The 27,084-nt window shown below is 30.4% G+C and overlaps 2 protein-coding genes across 3 annotated transcripts in view; one reads left to right on the plus strand and one right to left on the minus strand.

The window, feature by feature from the left end:
* Positions 1 to 8: 8 nt before the first annotated feature.
* mei-W68 (meiotic W68) lies at positions 9 to 6,049 on the plus strand. The gene is made up of 7 exons (XM_088195571.1): positions 9 to 126; positions 185 to 332; positions 965 to 1,108; positions 1,167 to 1,360; positions 1,424 to 1,569; positions 1,636 to 1,773; positions 3,805 to 6,049. Exons 1-7 carry the CDS (start codon positions 9 to 11, stop codon positions 4,102 to 4,104), a joined length of 1,188 nt encoding a protein of 395 aa, XP_088051697.1. The 3' UTR covers positions 4,105 to 6,049.
* LOC148230376 (inactive dipeptidyl peptidase 10) overlaps positions 4,120 to 27,084 on the minus strand; it is a 248,086-nt gene continuing 225,121 nt past the window's right edge. For both annotated transcript variants that reach the window (XM_088195085.1, XM_088195084.1), the window contains 6 exons: positions 17,270 to 17,510; positions 13,737 to 14,205; positions 11,939 to 12,124; positions 11,663 to 11,820; positions 11,001 to 11,206; positions 4,120 to 8,104 (listed from right to left, as the gene is read on the minus strand). In XM_088195085.1, the coding sequence (XP_088051211.1) occupies positions 7,976 to 8,104; positions 11,001 to 11,206; positions 11,663 to 11,820; positions 11,939 to 12,124; positions 13,737 to 14,205; positions 17,270 to 17,510 (1,389 nt within the window). In that variant the 3' untranslated portion in view covers positions 4,120 to 7,975. The remainder of the gene's footprint in view (positions 8,105 to 11,000; positions 11,207 to 11,662; positions 11,821 to 11,938; positions 12,125 to 13,736; positions 14,206 to 17,269; positions 17,511 to 27,084) is intronic.

Raw genomic sequence — 27,084 nt, forward strand, 5'->3', positions numbered from 1 at the left:
ACGATAGAATGGAGTCGCTGAAAAGAATACTGGAGAGAGGAAACGTCGATTTCAATTCACTGAGAAAGACTCACAGAGAGCTTTTGGAAAATGGAAACGAAGGCACTGATGCTGTTGGAGATTCAGGTAATATATAAATGAATTACTTTATTTAACAATCATTGTATAAATATGATTTTTATAGCAATTGAAGATGACGATAGAAGAAAGAAACTAATAAACAAGATAGAAGAGATAGTACAGAATATTGTTTTAGATATCAAAAACAATAAAATGCCAAAACTTGTATTGAGAAACCAAAGATTATGGAACAATTGTGTTTTTGGAGAAAGGTAAAATTTTTTATCTTCTGTGACTATTTGTTTAGCTAAAAACAACTGAGCAATACTTTAGACGGATAACATTTAAAACACATTTAGATGTGACTAATATAAGGTGGAAGAATGCAAACGTTTTGAGCAAGAGCCTAAAGAGTAACTATGCATACAAACTTTTATTTAGGTCTAAAATGTAAAAGTAAGATGAAAGCATATTTGCACTTGATTTGCAACACTGCTGTTTTTGCTATGGTCTGCGTGACATGACAGTGTATGTCTTAGTCCCAGCAACGCTATGATTGCAGTGTGTTTAAAATGGCCGCGCCAATTTCTAATCCTGTGTTAGTGCAAAAGGAAAGACACTGCCATTTGTATTAATGGAAATAATATTTTCAAGAGGAAAATCAGCGTCGTAAATTTATAGCAATAAGAAGTGAAAATCTGTTATTTTCACTGATGAAAAATGATTTATATGCCAAAAAAGAAAGCAGGCGTGGGACATATATTATGTTTGAATCAAAATATCTTTTCACAGACTCACCAAATGTATCCAGATTAGTCAAACCCAAATATATAAAAATCTGATTATCCCACGCACATATATTACATTTTATACATTTATAGTTTTTATTTATTTTTTATTATAGACTCAATCTTAAGGAACCAAAAGATTCTCAGATGGTCACCGTAGACTTTCGCTTTAAGAATAGTAAACCTAAATTCACTCTTATCCTCCATTTATTATCTACAATTCAACAAATGTTGATTAAACATACAAGCTGTACTAGAAGGTGAGTTTAACGCCATCTATATATTTAATTTATTATTAATATAAATTATTATCATCAGAGAAATGTACTACCAAAATATATCTTGGATAAAGAAACAATCGGCCATAGACGGTGCCATAAGAGATATCTGTTGTTTATTGAACGCACCTGAATGGGAATTGGGAATTTTGACAACTTCTCACGGTTTGATCGCCGGACCGTTAGAGATTATTACTAAAGAAGGCCATAAAATCACTTGTATGAACACTGGAGGTTAATAAGCACTAACATAATAAATGATTTAGGTATTTTTATTTATAAAATGATTAATTTCAGGGGTTTTGATTCCACAAGATGTAGTTAGAATCAAATCCATGAAATCTGACGCGAAATTTATACTGGTCGTTGAGAAAGACGCTACGTTTCAGAAGTTATTAGACGATGGAGCTCTTCAGAGATTAAAACCATGCATAATAATCACTGTAAATAGTTTTGTTTAATTTATATTTTAATTTAATATAAAATAATGTATAGTATCATTTTTTTAGGGAAAAGGCTACCCGGATGTTAACACTAGATTGATGCTCAAGTTTTTAGTTGATTATTTGAGGATTCCGGCTCTGGCTTTAGTTGATGGTGATCCACATGGAATTGAGATTATGTGTGTCTACAGATTTGGATCTTTGGTATAGTATTTAATTATTTTTATATCAAAGTTGCAAACCAATTTTAATTTTGGTTTGAGTCTTTGCTATTATTAAGATTTATAATAATAAATATGATTTAAAAACTTTTTTAGATATTAAGTGAATATTAAAAGATTTTTCAAATTCTCGTTATTCTATTTTTTATTTTAATTAAATGTAGTAAAATTTGTATTGAAGCAAAATTGGTTTAGAGACATCTGTGGAAATAAGTTAATAAGTAATTCATTTTATTAACATTTAATAAATTGCACGTTTTGCCATAAAGTTAAATAACTATATATATGAAGAATAAAATATTCTTTATTTTAATTTTTTAATAAAATTCAATAAATTAATCGAATTTTTTCACACAAAATATATTTTAGAAGTAAAAATATTGATTCATTGGATTTAATTCAAGTCGATTGCTACATTTAACTCGATAATTAAAAACTCTACTATCCAAATGCCTTTCATCATCTTTTTTATTATGAAATTAAAAATATTTTTTGTGCGGAGTAATCTATGTCCGAAATCAGTTCATGTCCGCAAAACTCGTGTCAGGAATAATCCTGTCCGGGTAAATCTGAGCATCTAAAAATCTGTATCTACTGGTGAAAATGTATTCGAATATGATTTCACTGAAACAGTTAGTGAAATTATACTTATACTAGATATTTCACAAGCATATATTTTTACCAGCTTGTTGCATAAAAGTTTTTTTTTGTTATTGTAATTAATTTTATTATTATTATAAAATAATGTTTTCTGAACAACAATTGTATTTACTAATAAATTTTACAGTCCTACAAATAAGCTGTAGTGCTATTACATAACATATATTAAATCTGAACAACAACTGTATTTACTAATAAATTTTACAGTCCTACAAATAAGCTGTAGTGCTATTACATAACATATATTAAATCTTTATTGTGAAAAAATTATAATCAAGTAAAAAAGATTGATGATCGGCTTCCATTGTGCGATTTCCACTCCCATCCTTGAGGACAATCCGACTTCGAAACTCGAATTGTTTGCTATGACTTGATTTATCTGGCGATTTTTTCGATACTCATTTTTCTCGCTCAACAACTTTCCATTCGTGTGACACATGTCAGCCGGCAAAATATTTTAACGAATACCCATAGCATGCATTGATAGAAATGAATATACTTTTAGGGTTTAGTAACCCTAAGGGGTGTGACTTCGCAGCCAGTAAGATGCAGGTGGAAACTAGTAATAATGTATCAGATTATATTACATATATTGCAAGTTACTATGATGGGGTGATATCGTTTTTCTTTGGGCAGTGGTGGAAAAGCTGGCGAAGGGATGATGTTCCATTGAAGATCCTCCGAGGTTTTATAGGTGGCGGTGACAGTGTCTGGAGGTCAGTTTCTTTATGCTGCGATGATCGTGCTCAGGAGTCTCAGGCCGTATCGTCTGTGGGGGCGCATCTGCCAAGTCTCCATTGTAAAACTCGCTGACGAATCACAATCGTGCAGCGATCATCCAGCAAATCGTTACACTTGCTTCTTAGAACAACGAAATATGTATACACCTTTAGAATTGTGCAACGGAAATGTTGTGGCCTTACAGTGCATTTTGTCTACTGGTGATATATTGTTTCGCGTGACCGTTTCGTAACAAAGAAATATTCATTCAATGCACCGGAGAATCCTTGCGTGTTATTTACGTGAAACCCTTTTTATAGTTGTATATAACGTGGGCCCATCCTTTACACTATTGTCTAGTTTATCCTTATTGACGAATGATAATTTTTGGTCACGGTCATTAACGCGAGTTTCAAGAACAAAATGGCTTAGAAAAAGTGGAATATATATTTTTATACAAAAAAACGCTATGACTGTTTGTCAAAAAGTTACTCACCTTTTTTGACGAATTTACTGTTATATATTAATAATGTTACCAGCTGTTTACTTTAAAATGTACTGAAGTATTTTTTTTACTGTATATTTAAAAAAATATAAGCATACAAATATAATAGAGATTTTTTTATCATTCCAGACCATGTCACACTTGGCCGATAAATTGGCAGTTCCAACTCTGCGCTGGATTGGAGTTCATCCTAAAGATATTAGATTATTAAGCGCTCCGAGCTTACCATTAACTAGCAGAGATATTGCTAAATGTAGAGATTTATTAGGTAGACCGTATTGTAGCCCAGAATCACTCTTACGAGAACAAGTTCAGATAATTCTGCAACGCAATCAAAAAACAGAACTAGAAGGAATCGATACCATATCTCAGGCGTACTTAACCGATAGGTACATCCCCCATAAGATATGCACAAACGATATGATATAAATAAAATACGATTGATCGAATGTATAACAATTTATTGAAAACATTATTTATGCGGTGTCATATATAATTTATACAATCCTAATATTTATACAAAACCAAAACACTTAATTTTGATAAAATGTTTGCTAACAAAGCTAACTGCACATCCTTATTAATTTTTTCTAATTATTAGTTTTGGTGTTTTAAACTTATCATTCAGTTTGTCTTGCTTTGTTGTTTTGCCACACCTGAGGATATTGTTACTTGTTTGTTTATAATAAAGTATTACATAAATATTTTGATCGTCATATAATTATATAAATATAATTCAATATGAATGGATTAAAATCATATCACATTTTTGTCGAATTAGATAAATGACATAGGGTTTTTAGGGCATTATTGTAAGTTAAGCTCTGATGTACATTTAAAATGAAAATTAATTACCTATGGTTTAACTATTACGTTAAGCTCTTAATATATTTCCCGATGATTTGTTACATATCATACAAAGCTACATTGATAAGCGTCAAGCGAACGTTTCTTTTTTTTTATTTATTAACATTCTTTGATTTTGTTCTAAAAAAAGTAACGAGCCAGACTGCTTGTGAGATGTGGTAACGCAAAACGTATTCCTCGTAACACTGATCATCTAACCATCGACACAATAGCTACTAATTTCAACAATCCTTTAATGCACACATTGTATGATAAAATCAATTACAAATTACTTAATATATCTTTTTATTTCATTCAATATTTAAAAATTAATAAATTTCCATTATTTATTCTAATACGTTTTTTTATAATCTGTATGTATAAACAAATCGTATGCTTCTTTTTGTCATTGTTTTTTTTTATTATTTTGTATCGTTTTGTAAATAATTATTAGCAGAATTAATAACTACGAGTCTAATGTCTAACTAACAAGGCAAAAGTTTTGATTTATATTTAAACAACCATTTGATTCGAGCGACGTGATAACACCGCCGTTAACTACTTACGTTACTCTTTACCGAAATTATGTTAGTTATATTATGTTTTAAAATAAAATTGACAAGTTATTAACTATCGTTGGACGTAAAATAAATTATTGTACAATATGTATTCGATATAACATATCTTAAACTAAATGAAATACAGAATATTATTCTCTAGCATTAGAAACTTATAAATCAAAAGTATAAAGTAAAATAGTATACTTATAAGTGAACTTCGTTTTACTGCATTTTTGTATAAAAAAACCGCGACATAATTTCATTTATAATTTCCGAACAACTAAGGCCATTCTAGCGCTTGTTAAAGCTAGCAAGATGTTCAAAGCACTATTGTATACTATGTGTGACTTAGGTTAGTTTAATCGAGAGAACTAAAAGGTGACTCTTTGAATCATGTATTTTTTGGTATAGCTCTAGAGATCAATTATGTGCATTTAGAGCTATATTTTACTGATGATGTAAACATCATCTTAAATTTTAAATATCTAATTTCGTAACTCACAAATTGTTGTTAATGTCCTGAGGAGAATTTTTAAAATGCACTGTGAGTCCTACAGAACAGGTGATTTCCATAAATAAAATAAAAAACCATGACTGATCCGATGAAATATGAAGTTGAGATCAATATTGATTCAAGTAGTGTTCTTTTAATGTATTTATGTATATGAGACATGCTATATCAAATACACACTGTACAAATAAAATAACATCATTTAAGAAACAGTAACTATTAAACGTTTTATATATAGATTGTCTAAAAGATTTCATACATCATATTATATATAATATTTATCTCACATGTAAATCTTTCACGAAATGCAAAAATTAATGTACAATCAATCGCAGGCGTATTTTCAAGTATTTCGCACGTACTCCGTAGATATGTCACCGAAAGGGCTGCTTTGCGTTTTTCTTCAATATAAATAATGTTAAATGCAGCCCTGTTCCCAATTTTTCTAAAGACATTCACAACAATTGTGGTCAAGACACTTTAAATTTATAACGGGACGAATTACACAATGACGTTGAGTCGATATTAAAAAACTTTGACCAAACATAAGTCTAATTACATTTTACACATTGTGTATATTTAATAATCTGAATTTATTTATTTAGATACAAAAGAAGTAATTAATCATTAATTTATATACCCTTATTTAATACACGTTGGGCACTTACATATTCAAATATATAGATAAATATTTATAGATCATAAGTTCCAATCGTTCTTCTTCATAGAAACCATGCAAATAAAAATATAAAATATAACTTCATTACATATCATCATATTATAATAAATATTTTAATATCTGAAACCGGAACCGCTTTACTTACATTACTTATTTTTAGATTTATATAAATAACGAGAAGAGTATGTAATTAAATAGTATTTTTTAAGTATTACAGATTCTGAATTGTCAATGCAAAAGGAAGTTTCAGTATAAGCTCGAAATATCATAATAAGCACTTTCTAAAGAGAGCTAATCCAAATCAACTTTCACTATAGTTATTATCATTTTTTTAAATTTATTTATAAATATATATGCATCATATATACATATATTGTTATAAAAATGAATTATAAACGTATTTTTTATATAGGCCGTGGAATGCCCCCGTATTTATTTATTATATATTAATTATTGTTGAAAATATGATTTATATTTATGTATATTATAATGTACTCTTTTTATCTATAGCAATATACATTGACTGTGAAAGAAGTACTTAATATTATTTATTTATCGACTATTTATTCATTCGGATTATATAACTTATAAAATATCAATTATTGCGTTGTATTGTATATTGCTATAAATAAAAAGATAATTTTGAAGTATAGAGTTTTAAGATTATGATTTATAAATCAATAAACAAGGACAAAAATATATTTTAAAAACCTCTCACACACATTCTGAAAAAAGCCATAATTGATGATTTACTATTATCGTTATTAATATATATGTATATATAATATAATATAAAATTGACAACAATTTATTAATCGCGTGATACATGTATATTATTTTTAATTATTTAATATTATACATCAATATACAAATTAAGGAATTATCACATTTTCAAGTTATACACTGCCTTTAAATATAATTATGCGATAAAGGCTTTATTTTTTAGAGGTATCTTAGGTTCGATTCTTAAGGCTCTCTCGTAGAAATTTGCCGAAATTTTTTAAGATAACACAATATTTTTTTAATGGACAAGTTTAAAAGAAACGAAAAAATCATTCTTTCGAATCGATAGAAAGTTTAAGAGCCTTATGTATTTTATTAGTTCAAAGTGATTTATTTAACTATAATAGATTATAATATTTGATAATTACTTTACGTTAAACGTACATATAATTTATTTAGAATTTATTTAATTAATTACAATATCGTTAAAAAATTAAATGGCAACTCAAAGGATTAATTGTGAATGTATCCAACTTGTTTGACAATTAAAAACACACGTACTTTGCCAACAATATTACTATCATTTTTTATACATAATTTGACAATTGAAAGACTTGCGTGATTTTTTCACATAATTACTTAAATTCTCAATAACGATTTAAAAATGTTTATGTTGTTGTTTTTTTTATGAACGCATATGGATATGTTCATGCATGTACATATGTTTCTGTGTACAGTGTATATTGATGTGTATTTATACATATAAAATTCGTATTTTTACATTATTATTATTTTATATAATACATATATAATAACATATACATGTTTTATCCACAGTGTCTTAAATTTAGTACGGGAACTTTATTCGTTTAGCACACTTACGCGAAACGTAACAAATACATGCACCATAGGAGATTGATTGTAAAATGGAAAAGACGTCCTAAAGTATTTATGTACTATTACTAAGAATATTGTGTGTGTTTATCTATCTGGAGGGGCCGGTTTTGTGTCGTCCGGGTCGAGGCTGAGGCACTCCCTTAAATAGTCCTCCATGGAACGGTACACGTGCTCCAGGACGCCGACGAGATAGTGATCTTCATCAGCGTAACTCTGAAATAAATAGATTATATTAAATTAATTTTATTCAGCATGTGTGGCTAATAGGTAAAATGGTAGGGCAGCGAAATGTATTAATTGGTATATTAAAATGCTTTTAAAGTCAGACTACCGGGACCACCCATAATTGTTGCGTCAAAAAAGTGTCATAAAACAAATGTCCCATAAAAAAATGTGTGTTAAACCGATTAAAAATACATATCTGAGTGGACGTCCATTCTTTTTTTTCAATAAATAGCACAAAAAACCGTTGTAATGGCGAAATAGTCCAATTTAAATATTTAAAATATTCACGCCTTAATACAAACTATAATCTGATAAGATCTGTATAAGACAAAAACAAAGTCTGGTTCTGCCCCGAATCATCAGAATTACTCTTAAAGTTGCGTTGGACTTTTCACCGTTTACCACAGGTAATACGATATTGAATCAATTTTCTAATGAATTGCAATAACGAATGTTCAGCTCAATTTATATTATGCGGAGCTTCGCTGAATCGACCGAGTAAATCCATAAGCAGCTAATTTTAATTCAATATGTAGCAAAGCAATCATCAGACCGACGCGACAATCGATTGTCATTAGTCTTGCCAAAATTTTAAAATTGTAGGTTGGCCACGGTAATAAATCTGTTTTTACAAATCTGTTTAAAAGATGAAAGAAAAACAGCTTCAAAACTTGTAAGCATTTAGCATAGCGTTGTCTAAATTCAGGAAAAAATAAGTTTGCAGGAATATTACTAATTTTCTAAGTAAAGGTGTGTTGTTTTAATGATTTAACTTACATCGAAACTAATCTAAATTTTTCACAAGATATATATACTGTTGAAAGTATAAACTATTTAATTTTGCGTAAAAATTACGTTTTGACCACATTTTCTTAAATTTAAATAATATTCAAAAACGATCAATGCATTTTAGCTTTAAAAGTATTCCATCGCAGGTAAACTTTGGTGTATATCATTACTACGAAATCTCACACACGATACACTAACTATAATTCCGCAGGACACCATAAGAAAAATATATTTTTAAAATAGATATTGTGACGACTATTTTTGTCACACAAATGCAAAATAATAGAATTTCATAAATCAATAATGTACGAGTTGGGTCCACCGCCAGGGCTCCGCCCTTAACTAGTTTTAGAGCGTCATTGAAGAGTGATGTCTTATGTGAGTGAATTCAAATATTAATCTTCCGCAGAAATGCACTCATCACTGCCCATAGAGACTTCAGCCGCTAGAACTGCGCCACAGAGACTAGGCCTTCAAAGATCCTGCATTCACCAAAAGGAACATGCGAGTTTTTTTACAATTTGCATTTTTTAAGAAATAAGGAAATGTAAAAATAAACATATTCCAAAATATTTTAAAATTAATTTATAATATTTAATATTATTGAATAATTTAAAGTTTTGTGCTTAATATTATAATTATGAATTTTCCAAGTATAGAAAAGTGTAATTTTCTTTTTGTATAAATCGCTACAATATTTTTTTTACGATCACATTACTTTTTAAGTAACAACAAAAAAACGGCCGCAAGAATTAGGTAAATTCTGTGTAAAAAAAATATTTTAAGGTTTTAAAAATACAGTTAAATTCGGCTTCTATTTTTTTATAATTATTGAGTTAAATCATCTTTATGCTAAAATATTGTTATCAAACATTGTTTTCTTGAAAGAATTTTACTGAATTTTACATATACTAATATAGAAAACACAGGGATTGGTAAACTTTTTTCATTATTGGCCCAAAATACATTTGTTTACAAAAATATTACTTCATAGATTAGTGTCATTGCTGCAAATTTTATTTCCACAACAACAACAAAAAACATTTTTTTAGACATCACGTCATTGAAAGACCAGAAAAAGTACATTTTATAGTCGCATTTTTGATAATTAATATTCAAGCTTTTGTGCAAATTATCATTTCGTACAAAAACCTTTTCGAATTAAAATTTTTTAATTTAACAATGTATTAAATTTAGCTGGCAATAACAATAATTAACTACATATTCCAAGCGATTGCTATTAACATTAGGTACTCAAATTTCAAAGTGGCACTAAAATCTATCCATCAAACTCAACTTGAGTACTGTTTAAACTAATTTTAGATAACACATAGGTCTCGTTAATAGTTATAGTTCACTTCAATATATGTATACTAAACAATACAGAAGCTTAACAGTATCTTTAATAAAAAAAATCTAGGGTGGTGCTGTTCAGACTTCACATTTTTTTTCATCATCAAACCAAATGCCTTTTATTTTAAGAACACATTGAATTTTGGTCACAAAATGTATTTTTTTAAGACCCAATACTGTGGAGATTCTAACCGTTAACTCTGAAATCAATCAAACGACCACTTATGAACACATTATGAAGAAGAAATACCAATTCGCATTGATAAAAATTCAATGTTGAACAATTGCGAACTACCTCTCGAAGCACATATGTCCCAATGCGTTAATCACCTAAAAAAACTACCCTTTTGTGTGTAAAGTATGCATGATAGATAATGCATCTACCTTGCGTAAAAACCACTATTGTCATCTATTCATTTTAATAACGACTTCAAAAATAATGTAAATATAAATCAGATGGTCAAAAACAAGCTTAGTAAGTAGACTGACAGAGACAGATTAAAGAATACAACATTCAAGGCAAACTAAGAGAGACCTGCATTAACACGAGACACATCAGTTCATGAGATAAATGATTTCCGTATAGAACTAAATATGAAGAAATTGACAGAATTTTCTTATTGTAGTATCTTGAACCGTTTTATTTTATTTTTTACTTGTAACACAAATCTTAGTAAATATAAAACTAGGACAAAAATGTAGAAATTAGTTATTGGATTATAGATAAGGGATTAATACATACCTGATATCTAAATATGACTCCCGCGTCGGCTAAGGCTTTGGCTAAACCTATTCCGTGCTGCAGAGGTGCGCTGAGATCAGCCAGTCCGTGCAGCAGGTACAAGGAGTGAGAAGGCACATTGCGTGCACGCTGCGTTGCATCAGCTTCTACGTATCCCTTATAATTATCGGTCGGAAGTCCTAGAAGACGCTCCGTAAATGCAGAATCTGAAAAAAAAATACATACATATTTAATTATCAGCTAAATTAATTAGTCGTAATTGTCCGTGGCAACAAAAAGTGGTCGAGCACTAAGCTTCCCTCAGGTAATGTGTATAAAAACAGATCAATAACTTCGATTCAAGGTTCGCTCTCGATTACCTAATCAAAAACAAAAAAGCTTTATAACTTGGACTTGGACTGAGTTCCTACGAACTCGAAAGAGAAATCGCTGCTTCCCTCTTCACGTCAATGTTTGGAACTTTGATTTTATACACGTTGTACGCGAACGTGAAATTGTTGCACAAACATAAATTAATATAAAAAATAAATACCTTACATTGTATAAAAAATAAGAATTCTTGATATATAGACCAATACACGGTATAAAAATATTTTAATTGGAATAGCTAATCCGTACAATATCTACAACTTATAATTTAAATCATTATAAAAATATATTACTATAATAGAGCCAATCTGTGATGGGTGATACGGCAATGCCGCATTTGAAGATATTCTGTTGGGAACCGAGCAGCATGGCCGTGACGTATCCACCGTAGCCCCATCCCCACACACCAACTCTAGTTTCATCCAAAAATTTTAACGTATCTAAAAGGTATCTGAAAAATAAAATTTAAGTTAAATCAGTTTTTGTTATTACCTTATTCGATATATAAAATAAAATAATTGCGATGATGAAGGTCGGTCGATGAAGACAGCTACCATAACGTGACTCACCTAATAACAGTGATTTGATCGCTCACTTCAACGCTTCCAATACGCTTGTTCAAAGCTCGTCTACCTTGCCCAGCGGCGCCTCTAACATCCAATGTAACGTAAACTACGTCGTTATGAGACGACATGTAAGCACCCCAGTCTACAGAAAAACGCTCGGAAACTTGCGAGGTGCCTGGTCTTCCGTTCCTGAAACACATAAATTATATACATTTTAAACTACGTCAACAGCCAAGGTATTAAACTACAATGTTGTATTAATTGCGGAAAAGTCATAAAGTCATTTTGAGCATGGTACGTTCATATCCGCTGAAGCGAATTTAACAATCTTTGTAGTGGTTTCTATAATATTCATAAGTCGTTCAAAAGTGTAATGGCTATTGAAGATAAAGATACATGAGAGTGACACTACATCAAATAAGATTTTTATAGTAGAATCTTTCTCTTCCTATTTTTTCTGTATATAAAGAAGCAGTGTATAATAATAATGTTATATATATATATATATATATATATATATATATATATATATATATATATATATATATATATATATATATATATATATATATATATATATATATATATATATTTGTTTATAGTTTCTACAATATAAACTTCTGTGATTACGGACAAAAGGCGTTCCAAGCATTCCAAAACTTTTTCAAATTGTTCATATTTCTACAAAGATATAATTTATTTTTATTTAATATTATTCAAATTTAAAAAAAATATTATTACAAACTATAGAGTATTCTATCAATAATTGTTGTTATATATAGGCTGCTTGTATTAGGGAAAATATTTTTAATTACTTAAAAAGTTCAGTGTTTGAAAAACTTTGTCCGCATGGGAAGGCTGTGAAAAATTTGAAAAATTTTATAAATGCTTTTTCAGCCAATTTCTATAATGTTTTAAAGTTGCGAAATTGCAATTTTAATTATACACAATATATTTAAATTAATTTGTCCTGTCGATTGATGTAAATATATTATTTTTTTATATAGGTACTATTAAAATAAAGAGGGGGATCTTTTACTCGTGAATCACTTTAACACGAAACATTTAAATAAAATTATTCTTTCAGGCAAAACATTTAGTGATATTATTATTAGTCAGTAAAACTATTAACTAATCACAGCGACAATATTATTATAAATTTATATTTTATTACTTTTGTCGGGACCAACCATTATCGTTGCGTTAAGATTAGAATTGAAATTAAAAGCTATAAACTCTAATATACATTGATCGCTTATTTAAATATTTTACAAAATCAAACAAAAATACAGGTCCTTTATATTGCCTTATTTTACAATTTATTTAAAAAATAAGACAAAAAAACTTAAAAAAAAATTTGGAAGTCTTGGAAGAATAATTTTTTTTTTATATCATTAAAAAGTAAATATCTTTTAATCAACTTTTTTTAAATAGTTTGTAAATACTTTACGGATGTAATCTGTCACTTCTCATGTAGAAAAACAGATATTTACATTTTGGCAAGTGTTGAACTATTTGTGTTAAAGGCAAAGATACCGACCGACGTGTCTTTTAAATTTAAAATATATTTAAAGGGGAAGATAACGACCGACGTGTCTTTTAAATTTAAAAGATTTTCATACTTCGCAATAGCCATAAACAAATAATAATGGTAGTTGCAGGTGTAAATTATAAGCTCTTGTGCTTAGAGGTAAAGGGAAATCCTTACTAGCCCAACTATAGTAGAAAGAGCTAAGTCATCATCAGTTTCATAGCATACATGATTTAGAGTTAATATTACTTTTAATATAATAAGACTTACACTTTAACGAGGACCGGAAAAGCGGCATCACGAAGTTCCTCCCTCCAGCTGGGCGGCAAGAGCAGCTGCACCCTGGCTTTGCATCCACCTGGAAGTGGCACTTCGAACGATCTTCTGGTCGGTAATGCTAGATCCCTCAAACGATTAGCTGCCGCCGCCCCTCTCGAGTCCCATAAAACTTTCTTCATTACGTGAGTTTTAGCATTGTGAACGACACCTAATCCTGGTCCAGGTCCTTGACATTGTAGAGCATAAAAACCACTACCAGCTCGTGGAGTCATCGGCGAAATCAGAGCATCGAAGTGGGTGCAATTCGAATATATTAATTTTGCTTGAGGGGTGGAACCAGCTCCGAGTCCTATATGCGTATCACAGGTTATACATGTGGGCTCTGATCTGCGAGGATCTTCGTTTACAGGATCTCTGACTACGTATAAGTGCTGCTGTCCGGGTTTTTTCTCTTGCGTTCCTGAAATGTGATAAAAATCGTGTTATCGCTCGTTCACACTATATTAGAAAATCCGAGATTTATATAGAAAAAATAATAATTATTCTTCTATCTATCAGACAAGGCTGTAAATTAAAACATTCAGAAAGAAATGTTTTAATTTCACAGACACTATTATTTTTTTAACATTAAATAAATGATAATCTGATGGTGCTAAAGCGGAGAATATGGATTGTGAGCAACAGTTTTCCATCCGAGAGCATTCATTTTTTGTCGCGTGATTCTTGCAGTATGAGGCAGGCGCGTCGCCTTGTTCTCGTCGCTTAGTGCGTGTGGAACCCACACGCCTTGTTTCCACGCCTTTCATATATTTCTTAAACTTTTTTGAATCCTGTCTTATTCTTCTACTTCTGAGTCGATATCTCTATATAGGCTTCAATTTAAAATAGATCTATTAATTTGAGCCATATTTTTGATAGGTTAGCTTGTATTTGATCTGATAAAAATGTTACAATTAAGATAATATGCTTATTAAATTCATCAGATAATTTTTTTGATCTGAAGTTAAATTTAGTACTTAGAATAACATTTTTTCTATTTTTATTTTCTACAGTATTTTTGACATTTGTTTTATTATTTTTCCAAATTTTAAATTTATTATTATTAGTATCATTAAACGTGTTATTATTGTATAACTTTGATAAGCAGTTACAGCATTTCTAGCTAGATTTTTTTTTGGTCAAGATAATAATAGGTTCTAGCCATTTGTGATGACAAATTTTAATATGCTTAATTACATTATTGAGATGCTCATCAAACCATGGGAAATTACTAAATTTTTGTCAAGCTCTTATTTATGTCTTATTATAGTTGTTTTATTTTTTTTTATAAAATTATTATGGTTTATTTATTTTTAGTTCACGATTGTTTCATATTTTTTTATGTTATTTAGACATTCTATAAGCAATATATTATATTATGATGCATTGTCAATATTATAATTTTTTTCTATTAAATTAGAATTTAAGATTAATGTGACAATATTTGTGTAGGTAATCTTTGTTAAGATACCACTTAAGTTTAACCAATTATAATCTAGTTTATTCCTTACGTTTTTATTTAATAAAATCTAGTTTTATTTTTTTTACAAAATATGATACATACTTTTTTTAAATAAAATAATAGATAATAACATTTTTTCAACATCGATGGATCAGATGTTGTATATCCACTTTTCTTTAGTTAGGACTAGAGTCTCCAATTCGAGTAATCGAGTACTCGATACTCGAGTATTTTTGTCTATTTTTCAAGTACTTGATAATCGAGTATATTGAAAATTACTCGATTAATACTCGAAATTAAAAAAATTTGAAATATTTCAGAAACAAAAATAACTTTAACTCGGTCCGGTAAAGGTTACCGTCTTGTTTTTATTTGGCGTTTATCCCGAGTTAGAGCGGTTACTATCAGGTATAATTTTTTCATAGTTTCATAGTTGTATAGTTCCGGTCGTCGGCTATGTTAGTGGGTACGACGGAGAAATTTCTTTTGTGTTTTCTGTTCGACAGTCCCGACTTATTTAATTTATGGCAATGAACAATATGAAATATCAACAAAATTTTTTTTAGGTTTTATGACTATGCAGTTGTAGCGTAAAGTGTTGTCAATTGTTTATACTGATCCCTCAGCTTAAAATATAAATCAAAACAATTGTGTGTTTTAAAGGCATTTAAAGTAAAGTTAGTTCTTTGCGAACCGTTTAGCTCTAGAGTGAAAGGGATTCACCCAAATACATCTTTGAAGGATATAGATTTAAATTCTTCGCAATAATCAGAAGGAGCAGAATATTGTATATTGGTAAGAAAAAAAATCTATTCAAGAAGAATTACAAAATACTATTTTGTCAATAGTCGAAGGAAATAAGAGAAAAGCAGAGAAGGGAATGAAAGAAGAGAACATAAAAAGAGAGTTCAAAAAATTTTATATCTATAAAAAGCGAACAGATATAAATTAGAAGCCTTATCCAACGCGTTAATGACAATAAGACCAACATCAACAGCAACGGAAAGGGTTTTTTCCATAACGGGAATAATAAAACCAAAGGTTAGCAGTAATATTAAATTCGAGACACTTTTTGCATTATTGTTTTTAAAAAGTATGTTCGTGAAGTTAAAATAATTGTAAAAATTAACATACTAAGTATTTTATTTATTTATTTATATGTGCACGAATTTGAATAATAGCTATTTTGGTACATTTGGTAAATACTCGAAAGTACTCGAGTACTCGAGTATTTTAAAATTCTAATATTCGATACTCGAGTAGTTGATGGTTCGAGTAATTGGAGACTCTAGTTAGGACTTAATGATGCAATAATTTTTTTTGAAAGTGTGCACATATGTTTCAAGTCTAATATTCTATCGTACTGTTGCTTCTAAAAATATTTTTGCATCATTAATTACAAGCCGAAGAAAAGTTGTACCATCGATATATAAAAAAATGTTTTTGCCTATTATTTCTGAAAAACAGATGAATTTTTTTAATAAAATAAAATTAGTTTTTATTTAATAAAAACGTATCATTAACTAATTAGAAAATATAAATTAAAGGAATAGACTAGATTTAAATTGATAAAACTTAAGTGGTACCTACTATTCGGTACAATTACAAGATAACAAAAACATGCCTTTTAGTTTCCCATTCATGAGAATTGTACACCGATAACAATTGAAGTTTCGTGTTTAGTAGAACATGTTGAAGTTTGCACGTCTATTGTATTGTATCTCAGGCGTGCAGTGGTAACGCATCCCCATGCGCTTCGCCAAACCGACGTGTTCTTACATACATAGTATAACAATCCATCCCTTTCCTCCCAAATAATTGAAATTCGTTGAAAGCATAGTTACTACGGATGAACTACAATGGGGACAATAAGTCGCTTAATATCCTTGAAGCGCTAATCTAATCGCTTCCCAGTCGGAAGTTATTGTTTGCCAGGTCTAATTAATGTTCATAGTTCCCCCGGCAGTTGAGAGTTACCCAATTTGGGGCGAAGCAATCAACCTCATAGTTTGGACGCACTCACCTAAATAATAGACAAGGTGGTTGTATGTGTCCCAGGCCAGGATCTTGATGACCTCGTACCGGCCGTGACTTAGCACGGACATCCTCTGCTGAGTTATGGTTACGTGCTTGATATGCGTGAACCGATCCGCGTCTCCTTCCCTGATTTCCGCTAATAGCAGGAAGCTGTCTCCGTCCGGAGTAAATAAGGGTGCCGGTTGGACGTCCAGCCAAGCGTCTTCCAGAGATCGTTCTGAATGGGTCTGAAAAAATAATTAAGTCGAGCATTAGACAGCGTGGAAGTTTCGTCATAACTGAAATAAGTGTAACGACACTAAATGTCTGCAATATTCATGTAGGGTACTCCTTAATGGCACTATACGGGAATGGTTGATCTTGAACGAGCCAAATTACATACATTCGAGAAAGTTTATTTTTTTATGGATGCAGATATAAACGTAAAACTTTTATTGCGGTGCGAAAAATAAAAAAGTCAAACGTTAAAGCTGGAACTTTAAAAATTAAATTAATAAAAAAAGTTTTACTTAAATTTGTAACAAGCAGCTGTTATGCTACTAATGATTTTGTTTTATGCAAAGTTTTTAATGAAATAACACAAATAGTATTTTTTTCATTTCTTACTTTCGAATACCAGCTAATTTCTAATTAGAAAAAAATGGTAACATATGCTTAGATTGGGATTCTAAAAAATTAGTAGTGTGACTCTTTATTAACCGGTGAGACAACAGCATATATATTCAATAAATATTTAATAGTACAAGACGTATATGTATATTAGGTGTCAGTTTCGGAGGGCAGTGTCGAATGCGAAAAAGTCCAATGGAAACAAAAAAGTAGTAGCAGGCAGTCCTGAAAGAACTGATGTTGTTGTCATTCGAAATGTACGAGTGTATGTAAAATATGCAAGTGAGCAAATGTCGAAAGTGCAATTTTATAAATTCTCTCACAGAAGCTTACACGAATAATATTTTAAGACCAATTAAATCGTATCGTTAAATTTAGCCTCGCTAATTTACGCCTCTTTAATTAAGCACGAATCTGCCGGGTGGCCCACTTCAAACAAAACCATTATAGTTGCGTTCCGATAGCCACACAAATAATAATGAATAAAAATAAAAATATCTGTTAAAATTTTTAGACCTTTTGATTTGTTTAATAAGCTTGAACTTTCTAAGCCTAAAATAAACGATTGCGTATTTGTGCAAAATTATTAAAAAATAAACATAAACAGATTCAAAGGCACTTGGATAAAAAACAAAAGTCCGAGCAAAATGCGAGGATCAATGCAAGTCATGTGATCAAATCTCTACGTGAATCACGTATTCGTCCTTTATTAAAGCGTATACAGGAAATGAATTTTTCCTGAAGGTGGGGGGGGGGGAAGTAGGCCAGTCAGTGTTAGTTTCTTTAATATTTTAATTTAATTAAGATTAATAAAATTGCATTTCTTGCCAAATTTAAATTCAAATTCTCCCTGTTTAGAATCTACGTCGAAAGCAATAAAACTGTGCCGTCGCAGTGAAAACGCTCGGTTATGTACCGTTTAAATTATGACTTTTATAAAAATATTACGTCTAATAGGGAGCGCAAAAAACAATTATATTATTTCAGAAGTCAAAAATCCACGTCAAAAGCAAAAAAATCGTGCCGTCGCCATCTAAGTGGGATCTAGCGTGCATATTAAGACTTTTTATAACAATATTACGATTTAAAATAAGTGAAAATCGAATAAAGGAAGCATATCTAAACCGAATTTTGACCAATAGGAGAGCGCAAAAAACAATTATCCCTTCTCAGAAGTCAAAAATTCACGTCAAAAGCAATAAAATCGCGCCGTCGCCGTAGCAGTAGAAACTGCTCAGTGTTGCCATATAGTGAACTTCCAGTCCAGCTCAAAAGCAATAAAATCATGCCATTGCGGTGAAAACGCTTGATTATCAAGCGTTTGTATTAAAAATTTTATAACAATATTACGAGTGAGAATCGAATAAAGTACATCTAAACCAAATTTTGCCCAATAGAAGAGCGCAAAAAACAATTATCCCTTCTCAGAAGTCAAAAATTCACGTCAAAAGCAATAAAATCGTGCCGTCGCCGTCGCAGTGGGAACGCTCGTTACCGAGCGTTCCCACTGCGACGACTCCGACACGATTTTATTGCTTTTGACGTGAATTTTTGACTTCTGAGAAGTGATAATTGTTTTTGCGCCCTCCTATTGACCAAAATTCGGTTTGAATGTACTTTGATCAACACTCTCATATCAGAAGTCTGTAGCAATATCGGTGAGGATAGCTATCATCTTTTTAAAACATAATGTAATATCGAAGTGCAGACAAACTATGGAGCAATATGCGAGACGCGACATCTGTCTGTACTTTGGACTTGACAATGCAAATTTGCATTGTTGTTACATATTTAAAAATGAAAAATCGCTATGATACAATAGAATTCTTGAAATAAAACATATTCTTGCTTTGAAGTGTGGCGCAGAATCTTTTCACAACCAACAGCATTTCATTGCACAGTTTTGATGGATTTAAATTTTTTCATAGCATATAGCGCTACCAACCTCGAGGGATTATTTGCGCTACTCGAATATTTTAATTATTCACCCGATTTTGTATATTAATATTCGTTTATTTAATAAAATAATGAAATTTGAAAACAATCTTAGAATGAAACAATTTGTTTACTTGAGCAACATATATAGTCAATTTTTCTCCACTGATTTTGTTTCGAAATGCGAGACAATGGGACGCTTTTTTAACAAAAAAATACTTTAATTCATTTGAAAAACATTAGCGAATAAAATTTTCATCGGCCGTGTATATTTTGACCGAAATTCGTCGAACAAAACAAAATGTTGGAAAGGCTTTACTATCGTTTTACGTGCGTCGCAAATTTTTGAGAAGTAAGATTTACGTTTTTATTTGTTGTTTTATGATGCAAAGATTTTATTCATAATATAAATTAATTTATTTTCTTAATAAATATGCAAATCCGTACAAAAAAAACCGATGGGATCCGATTTTTATGTATATCAAATTCGTTTGACACATTATTATCTATTGTATAAATGATACAATAAATTTGATAAAATCATATATTTAAAATGTTCCATAAATTTTGCTAATTTAATTTAACCGCAACTGATCTTAATTTTTCTGATTTAAAAAAGCTGTAATGACGTTCAAAACATGTAATAATAAATTAGGCATTTTTATTTTGACACATTTACTGATCAGTAATTCACACAGCATTGTTTTATGTATATTTTATGAAGGTTAAAAAGCCTAACAATAAAATAATTAATAATAAGCAATAATTATTTTTATATGTAATTAATTGATTTTTTGTACTAATTGGTTAAATAAATTTATGTATATTTTTTATTCAATATTCTTAGCTGTGATCTTTTAATTACCACTAGCTTTTATATCGTCCTATTATAAATTAAATTACTGCTAGCTTTTGTGTCGTCCATTATCTGGTGAATAGAGTAAAATAACTGCCTAAAACTAACATTTTATTTACTTTTTCTCTGATTAGCGCTAGTTATTTGTTACATGTTTCGAAATAATAAATAAATAGAAAAGCTGAAAATTTACGAAACTGTTCGAAAAGCCCGAAACTTAATACAAAATATACGTAGTATTTTATAAAAAATAAACATCGATAGTAAAACTATTTGTAAAAGTTTTTAGAGAGACAAACAAACTTTGAGTTATATTTTTTACGATTTTTATGGTTGTTGTGATTTTATAAATATACTGTACTCATAGTACTAATAGAAAAGTCCTCGTCGCACTAAGCAGTAAAGACGGCTACATTTTAAATTCTCGTATAAAACGCATATTCTGAAACGAAACCTTTTCTCCCAGACTATATTACCAGTCTTTTTTTTTTGTAAAAATAAATTTATTGAAACGACGCACTCCGGTCGAGAACAACAGGATTTGAGTTTAATAATAAGAAACGACCGGGGGAGTGCTTTCGACCATACCTTTCGGGTAATTTTGAGGTCAGTTAGGGATTATTTTTGAAAACCCTACACACACATAAGCATGCTTCAATATGGCTGACCTCGGTCCAGACTATGTTTATTAAATTTCTTTATGGCGCTCAATAAATATTTGCACGCCAAAAATCTTACCGGGCTCCTATCGATGAACGAATACAGGGCCGGATTTATTACATGCATATAACATATTAGTAAAAATCAATATTCACTATCTACAGTGAGTTCTTAAGTTGTATTACAATTTATTATTTTGACCTCTGAGTCTATTGTATAATATATAACATAATACGATTTATTTAATCAAATTTTCAAGACGTTTTAAACCAGAAGCGTAAAATTATTTTTGATGCTTAATGTGAATAAATAAAAATGAGTCTTTAGAAGCAAGGTCTGGGCTATATGAGGAAAGATTGTACTAGAACATGCATTGTTTTTAGTAATATCTTAAAGTCAGTATTCAGACGCTACGAGACCAGAAGACAATGGTCAATTATTAGCAATCTTATCAATGTTGTGCAAAATATCGCTCGACTGCGACACTCATTGAGAGGCGCTGTCATCTTGTAACGACTGCTTCTTTGTTTTGTTTTTACACGTTTTATTACTGTGCGTAGATAATTTTGCCATCTAGCTGTAACAACATTAATCATTTCTATATGATATTAAACATTTTTAAAACCAAGCAGTTAAGAGCGTTAACTTTTCTGAAAGTCTCAAAATGACTCGTATGGGGGTCCGCACGAACTAATACATCGCTTGTTTTGAAGCAAAAACCTATTTTTTTTATATTTTATTTGGATGTAGTTTAGGCATTTAAACGTTTCATGTATAGCAATCTTTTCGTTAAAATTTAAAACTACTAAGTTACGAGTGCTTAAATTTTTATACTTGTCGCCATTTTGCAAAAAATTAACACATTAGATTTTGCTAACAAACATACACAGGGTGCTTAAGAATTCTATATAGTCACAAAAATTCAATTTTAAATATGTATAAATAAGCTCACACTGACCTTAACTATATTGCAAGTCTTATAAGCGTATGTATGGTGGGTCGATCGACTCATAACACTAAACGTGTTTTGGAAAAAAAAACTTTTATCTTAATTTTAAATTTTTTTAAACGGTATCGTGAGTATATTTGAAAGCACTATTTCGTATTAAAAATTCAAGTCTATATCTTTAAAAGGAATCAAATTCGAGCGTTAACTATATGCCAAGTCGCGCAAAAGCTCGTTCGGGGGCCCGGTCAATATACCGTAAGACTCGTTTTTTATTAAAAAAAATATTAAAAATTTTTTTTAAATTTAAATTAAGTTTCTAAACACTTTTTGTATACGACATTTTTCAGTACGATTTCATTTTGCAAAGCTATGACACTTTTAATTTTTACATTGGCCGCCATTTTGTAAAAGAATTTTATATATTTTTTTCATACAAAACGTATAGGGGGTGCACGGTAGTTCTATACGATACTAAAAATTTAATTTTAAATCTTTAAAACCAAGCAGTTAAGAGCGTTAATTCTTCTGAAAGTCTCAAAAGGGCTCGTATGGGGGTCCGATCGAACTGATACATCGCTTGTTTTGAAGCAAAAATCTATTTTTTTATATTTTATTTGGATGTAGTTTAGGCTTTTAAACGTTTCGTGTGTAGCAATATTTTCGTTAAAATTTAAACCTACTGAGTTACGAGTGCTTAAAATTTTATACTTGTCGCCATTTTGCTAAAAATTGACACATTCGATTTTGCTAACAAACATACATAGGGTGCTTAAGAATTCTATACTGTCACAAAAATTCAACTCCCCTCGTATATAAGAATACAAATAAATTAATTTGAATAATACAGCAATGTATAGACCATCGTGTAGTAAATTAAGTCCGAGTCCAGCCCTTAACTTCATAAATGTAAAACGTGGACCCGCAATAATTCCGCCATCCGATAAGGTCCGAAAACCCGAATATACATGTCGAAAATTCGATAGGAATTTTTCAAATTGTTTTTTTTATTGGGCACCGAAACGGAAGGCCACAAAGTCGACAAACGAAAGCTCTTCTCTGCCTGCAAATGGAGGTCAATCGTTTTATTTTATTTTAGGTACATTCTTTTATCCCTGTGTGGCCATTGAGATTATTTTTGTTGTTGTTGTTTTTTTACGCTCTGATTGATAATCTCAACGCGCGAATCGAAACTGCGGCAATAAAGCGGCGATATTTCTGTTTTGACAAACTTTGAAAAACTGTCAAAGGTCACGTTATGCGATACTGTATATATATATATATATAACTTTCTTTGATGTTTTTTTTTCTACGTATTTACTAAATCATAGTTCAAAGAGAATGTGACACTTTTGTGCATACAGAATTTAAAGATGTTATTTAGGGGAAAGGGCATTTCCAGAAAAATGCATCTCATATAATGAAATACAGTAGACCCCCGAATAACACTACCCCTATTAGCACTATCCCCAAAAAATCTGCGATTATACTCCCAGCAACATTGTCCGCACTCATCGATATCGCATGACCTCGAGTTCCGTGTGAGTGAGACGGCAGGGATTATCAACTTTCTGTTAAAATTCGGATCTGGTTTATACTAGGTTTCACTTATATTTTTAACTGCTATTATTATTAATTTTAATTGTTATTTATAGGTAATTTTTAACAACGGGAATAAAAACACTTGATAGAAAAAATATTTTCTTAGGAGAAAATACATTTGTAATTTCTACAGAATTTAATTTAAAATATAAACATATTTTTTATAAAATAGATTTCGATTTCAATTAAGTAGCATTTTAATTAATATTGGCATTGATTCTGTGTTTCGAGAAAAATATTACACGACATATCTGGAATAAGTCTAGAATGTGTCGCGAATAAATATAATCATTTTCAGAAATTCTTCTTCTATCTATTACAGAAAAGAACATTATTCTTTCAGCAATTTAAGTCAAACATTTGCATGCATTAATAAATATCTACGATTATTAAACTTAATATTGTTTATGATTCGATAACTAATCTCAAATAATAAAACATATCCAGCATTACAAAGGTTATAAAGAAGCTCTAGAATAAGATCAAGTCCATTTACGATACCCGTATTTTAAAAAATGTAAATCTTGGTATGAATAAGCTGAATAATCAATTTGTATGTTTCTTAATAAATAATAAAAAAGTTGTTAATAAAATAATAAAACTCGATGGAAAAATACAAATTGCTTCTTAAAGTTCTTCTCGTGCTACCTTTGCAAGATCTTGATACGGGACGCCCTTAAAAAAAGGAGAAGAAGAAAACAGCCAAATTCCATTCTAAATTGAAACCCTTTTTCTTTTACCGAAGCCAAGAGAGGAGTTTTATCGCGCGGCGGCCACTCGGCGAGTTCCCACCCTCGAAATTAGCCCTGCACACATAAACTTATCGCAACAAAACTCGAATGGTACATAAAAGAGGCAGATAAAGCAGGAATCTGCTCCGTCTGCAATGATGGTCGGACTCGGGCGAAAAGGAGAGAAAGAGAAAAGGCATAGGCGTATTTTTACTGATATCGTAAAGTGCGATCGCCGCAGTAAATAAGGGTTAGATAACTAAAATTGTTTAATAATATCGGGGCTGAAAGAAGCTTTACGACAATAGACACAGCTTATTTTTGTATTATTATATTAAGCACGCGTTAACAGCTTATGGATGTAACGTAAACACGTTTAGTACAGTGGATATTTGGTCACTATAACTATATAGTATTTCTTAGAATATCATCCGAGAGCTGTTTCTAACTCTACAAATAAAGGAGTAATTTATGAATGACTTAAAAACTAACCAAATATTGGCGTTAATTAAATTATAAGGAATTTAAAAGCTTGCATAAAAATAGGCGTTAGTAATACAACAGTTCTGGGCCAATTAAAACAAATAAACAACTTAAGAAATAGGTGGCGCATGAACATAATCCCTAATAAAACAATTTTTCACTGTTTTGTTAAATATAAGTAAATGTGTATAGTTTACGATAACACAAAGAATCTGCGCAATGGTTGAACACAAAATGAAGCTTCGAATCATTTAAAGAAACAAAGTTTCATCAATTATCCGTGCTTGATATAATCGGCTATATTTTTTTAAACCTAGCTAAACCATTAAAAAGAGTTTTTCTTTGAGGCATAGAAAAATTAAATAGAACACATAAAAATAATGGTAATGTCCATGGTATTTGTTATATTAGCAGCTGAGAGCAAACCGGGCCCTCGAAAAACAATGATTCCGGACCTCATGACAAAAATGGCATTTTATAATTTTTTTAAAATCTTAATATAATTTCTTGAATAAATAATAATAGGTACGAGTTCTTTTCTATGCTATAAATAATAATAATAATTAGCCACCGTTGCGACATCTTTTCTGAAATTATATTTTATGCGAAATATTTTAATTGAGCAGTAAAAATCATTAAAAAGATCTACTCAAAATATTTACATGATAATTAGTCGTGTTTTATTTACTGCTCAGTGTTGCCATATAGTGAACTTCCAGTCCAGCTCAAAAGCAATAAAATCGTGCCATTGCGATGAAAACGCTTGATTATCAAGCGTTTATTTTAAAAATGGTATAACAATATTACGAGTGAGAATCAAATAAAGCACATCTAAACCAAATTTTGCCCAATATGAGAGCGCAAAAAACAATTATCCTTTCTCAGAAGTCAAAAATCCACGTCAAAAGCAAATAAATGTCAATAAATAATAATAGGTATAAGTTAACCCTTTCTTTGCTACAAATAAATATAAAAAATAGCCACCATTCCGACATATTTTCTGAAATATTTTAATTATGCATTAAAAATATCCATTCCTAATATTTATTTGATAATTAGTTGTGTTTTCTAAGCTGCTCAGTGTTGCCATATAGTAAACTTGTTGAAAACGCTCGATTATCAAGCGTTTATATTAAGACTTTTTATTTCGATAATATGAGTGAGAATTAAATAAAGCACATATAAACCAAATTTTGACCAATAGAAGAGCGCAAAAAACAATTACCCCTTCTCAGAAGTCAAAAATCCACGTCAAAAGCAATAAAATCGTGCCGACGCCGTCGCAGTGGGAACGCTCGTTACCGAGCGTTCCCACTGTGACGGCGCCGACACGATTTTATTGCTTTTGCCGTGAATTTTTGCCTTCTGAGAAGTGATAATTGTTTTTGCGCTCTCCTATTGACCAAAATTCGGTTTGAATTTATTTTGATCAGTCCTCTTATATTAGAAGTACATAGTTATATCGGTAAGGATAGCTATAATATTTTTAAAACATAGTGTAATATCGAAATGTAGACCAACTATGGAGCAATATGTGAGATGCGATATCTGTCTGTATTTATTTTTCCGCTTATTTCCCCTGAGAAATGAGTTAACTTAATTTGTATTTTTAACTTGACATAATCTAAAACTATTGGTTGAAGAACGTTCTTAAGGTTAGGTTTGGGTTTGAACAGCAAATGGACGTTTCGCAACTGTCAAATTGAGTTTTAAAGACCTTTTAAAGCAGCATATTAGCGCCTATGAAGCACAACTAAAGCAAATTTTGACTAATAGGAGAGTGCAAAAAACAATTATCTCTTCTCAGAAGACAAAAAATCACGACAAAAGCAGTAAAATCGATTTTATTGCTTTTGACGTGAATTTTTAGCTCCTATGAAGCAAAATTCGGTTAAGTCCATAATAATATATGTAAGAATAGTTATTATATTGTTAAAACATAGTATAATATCCATCTATGAAACAATATGTGAGAGGCA

This window comes from Plectrocnemia conspersa, unplaced genomic scaffold, assembly GCF_051122295.1.
Source record: "Plectrocnemia conspersa isolate PC_06_02 unplaced genomic scaffold, ASM5112229v1 ptg000010l, whole genome shotgun sequence".
NCBI lineage: Eukaryota > Metazoa > Arthropoda > Insecta > Trichoptera > Polycentropodidae > Plectrocnemia > Plectrocnemia conspersa.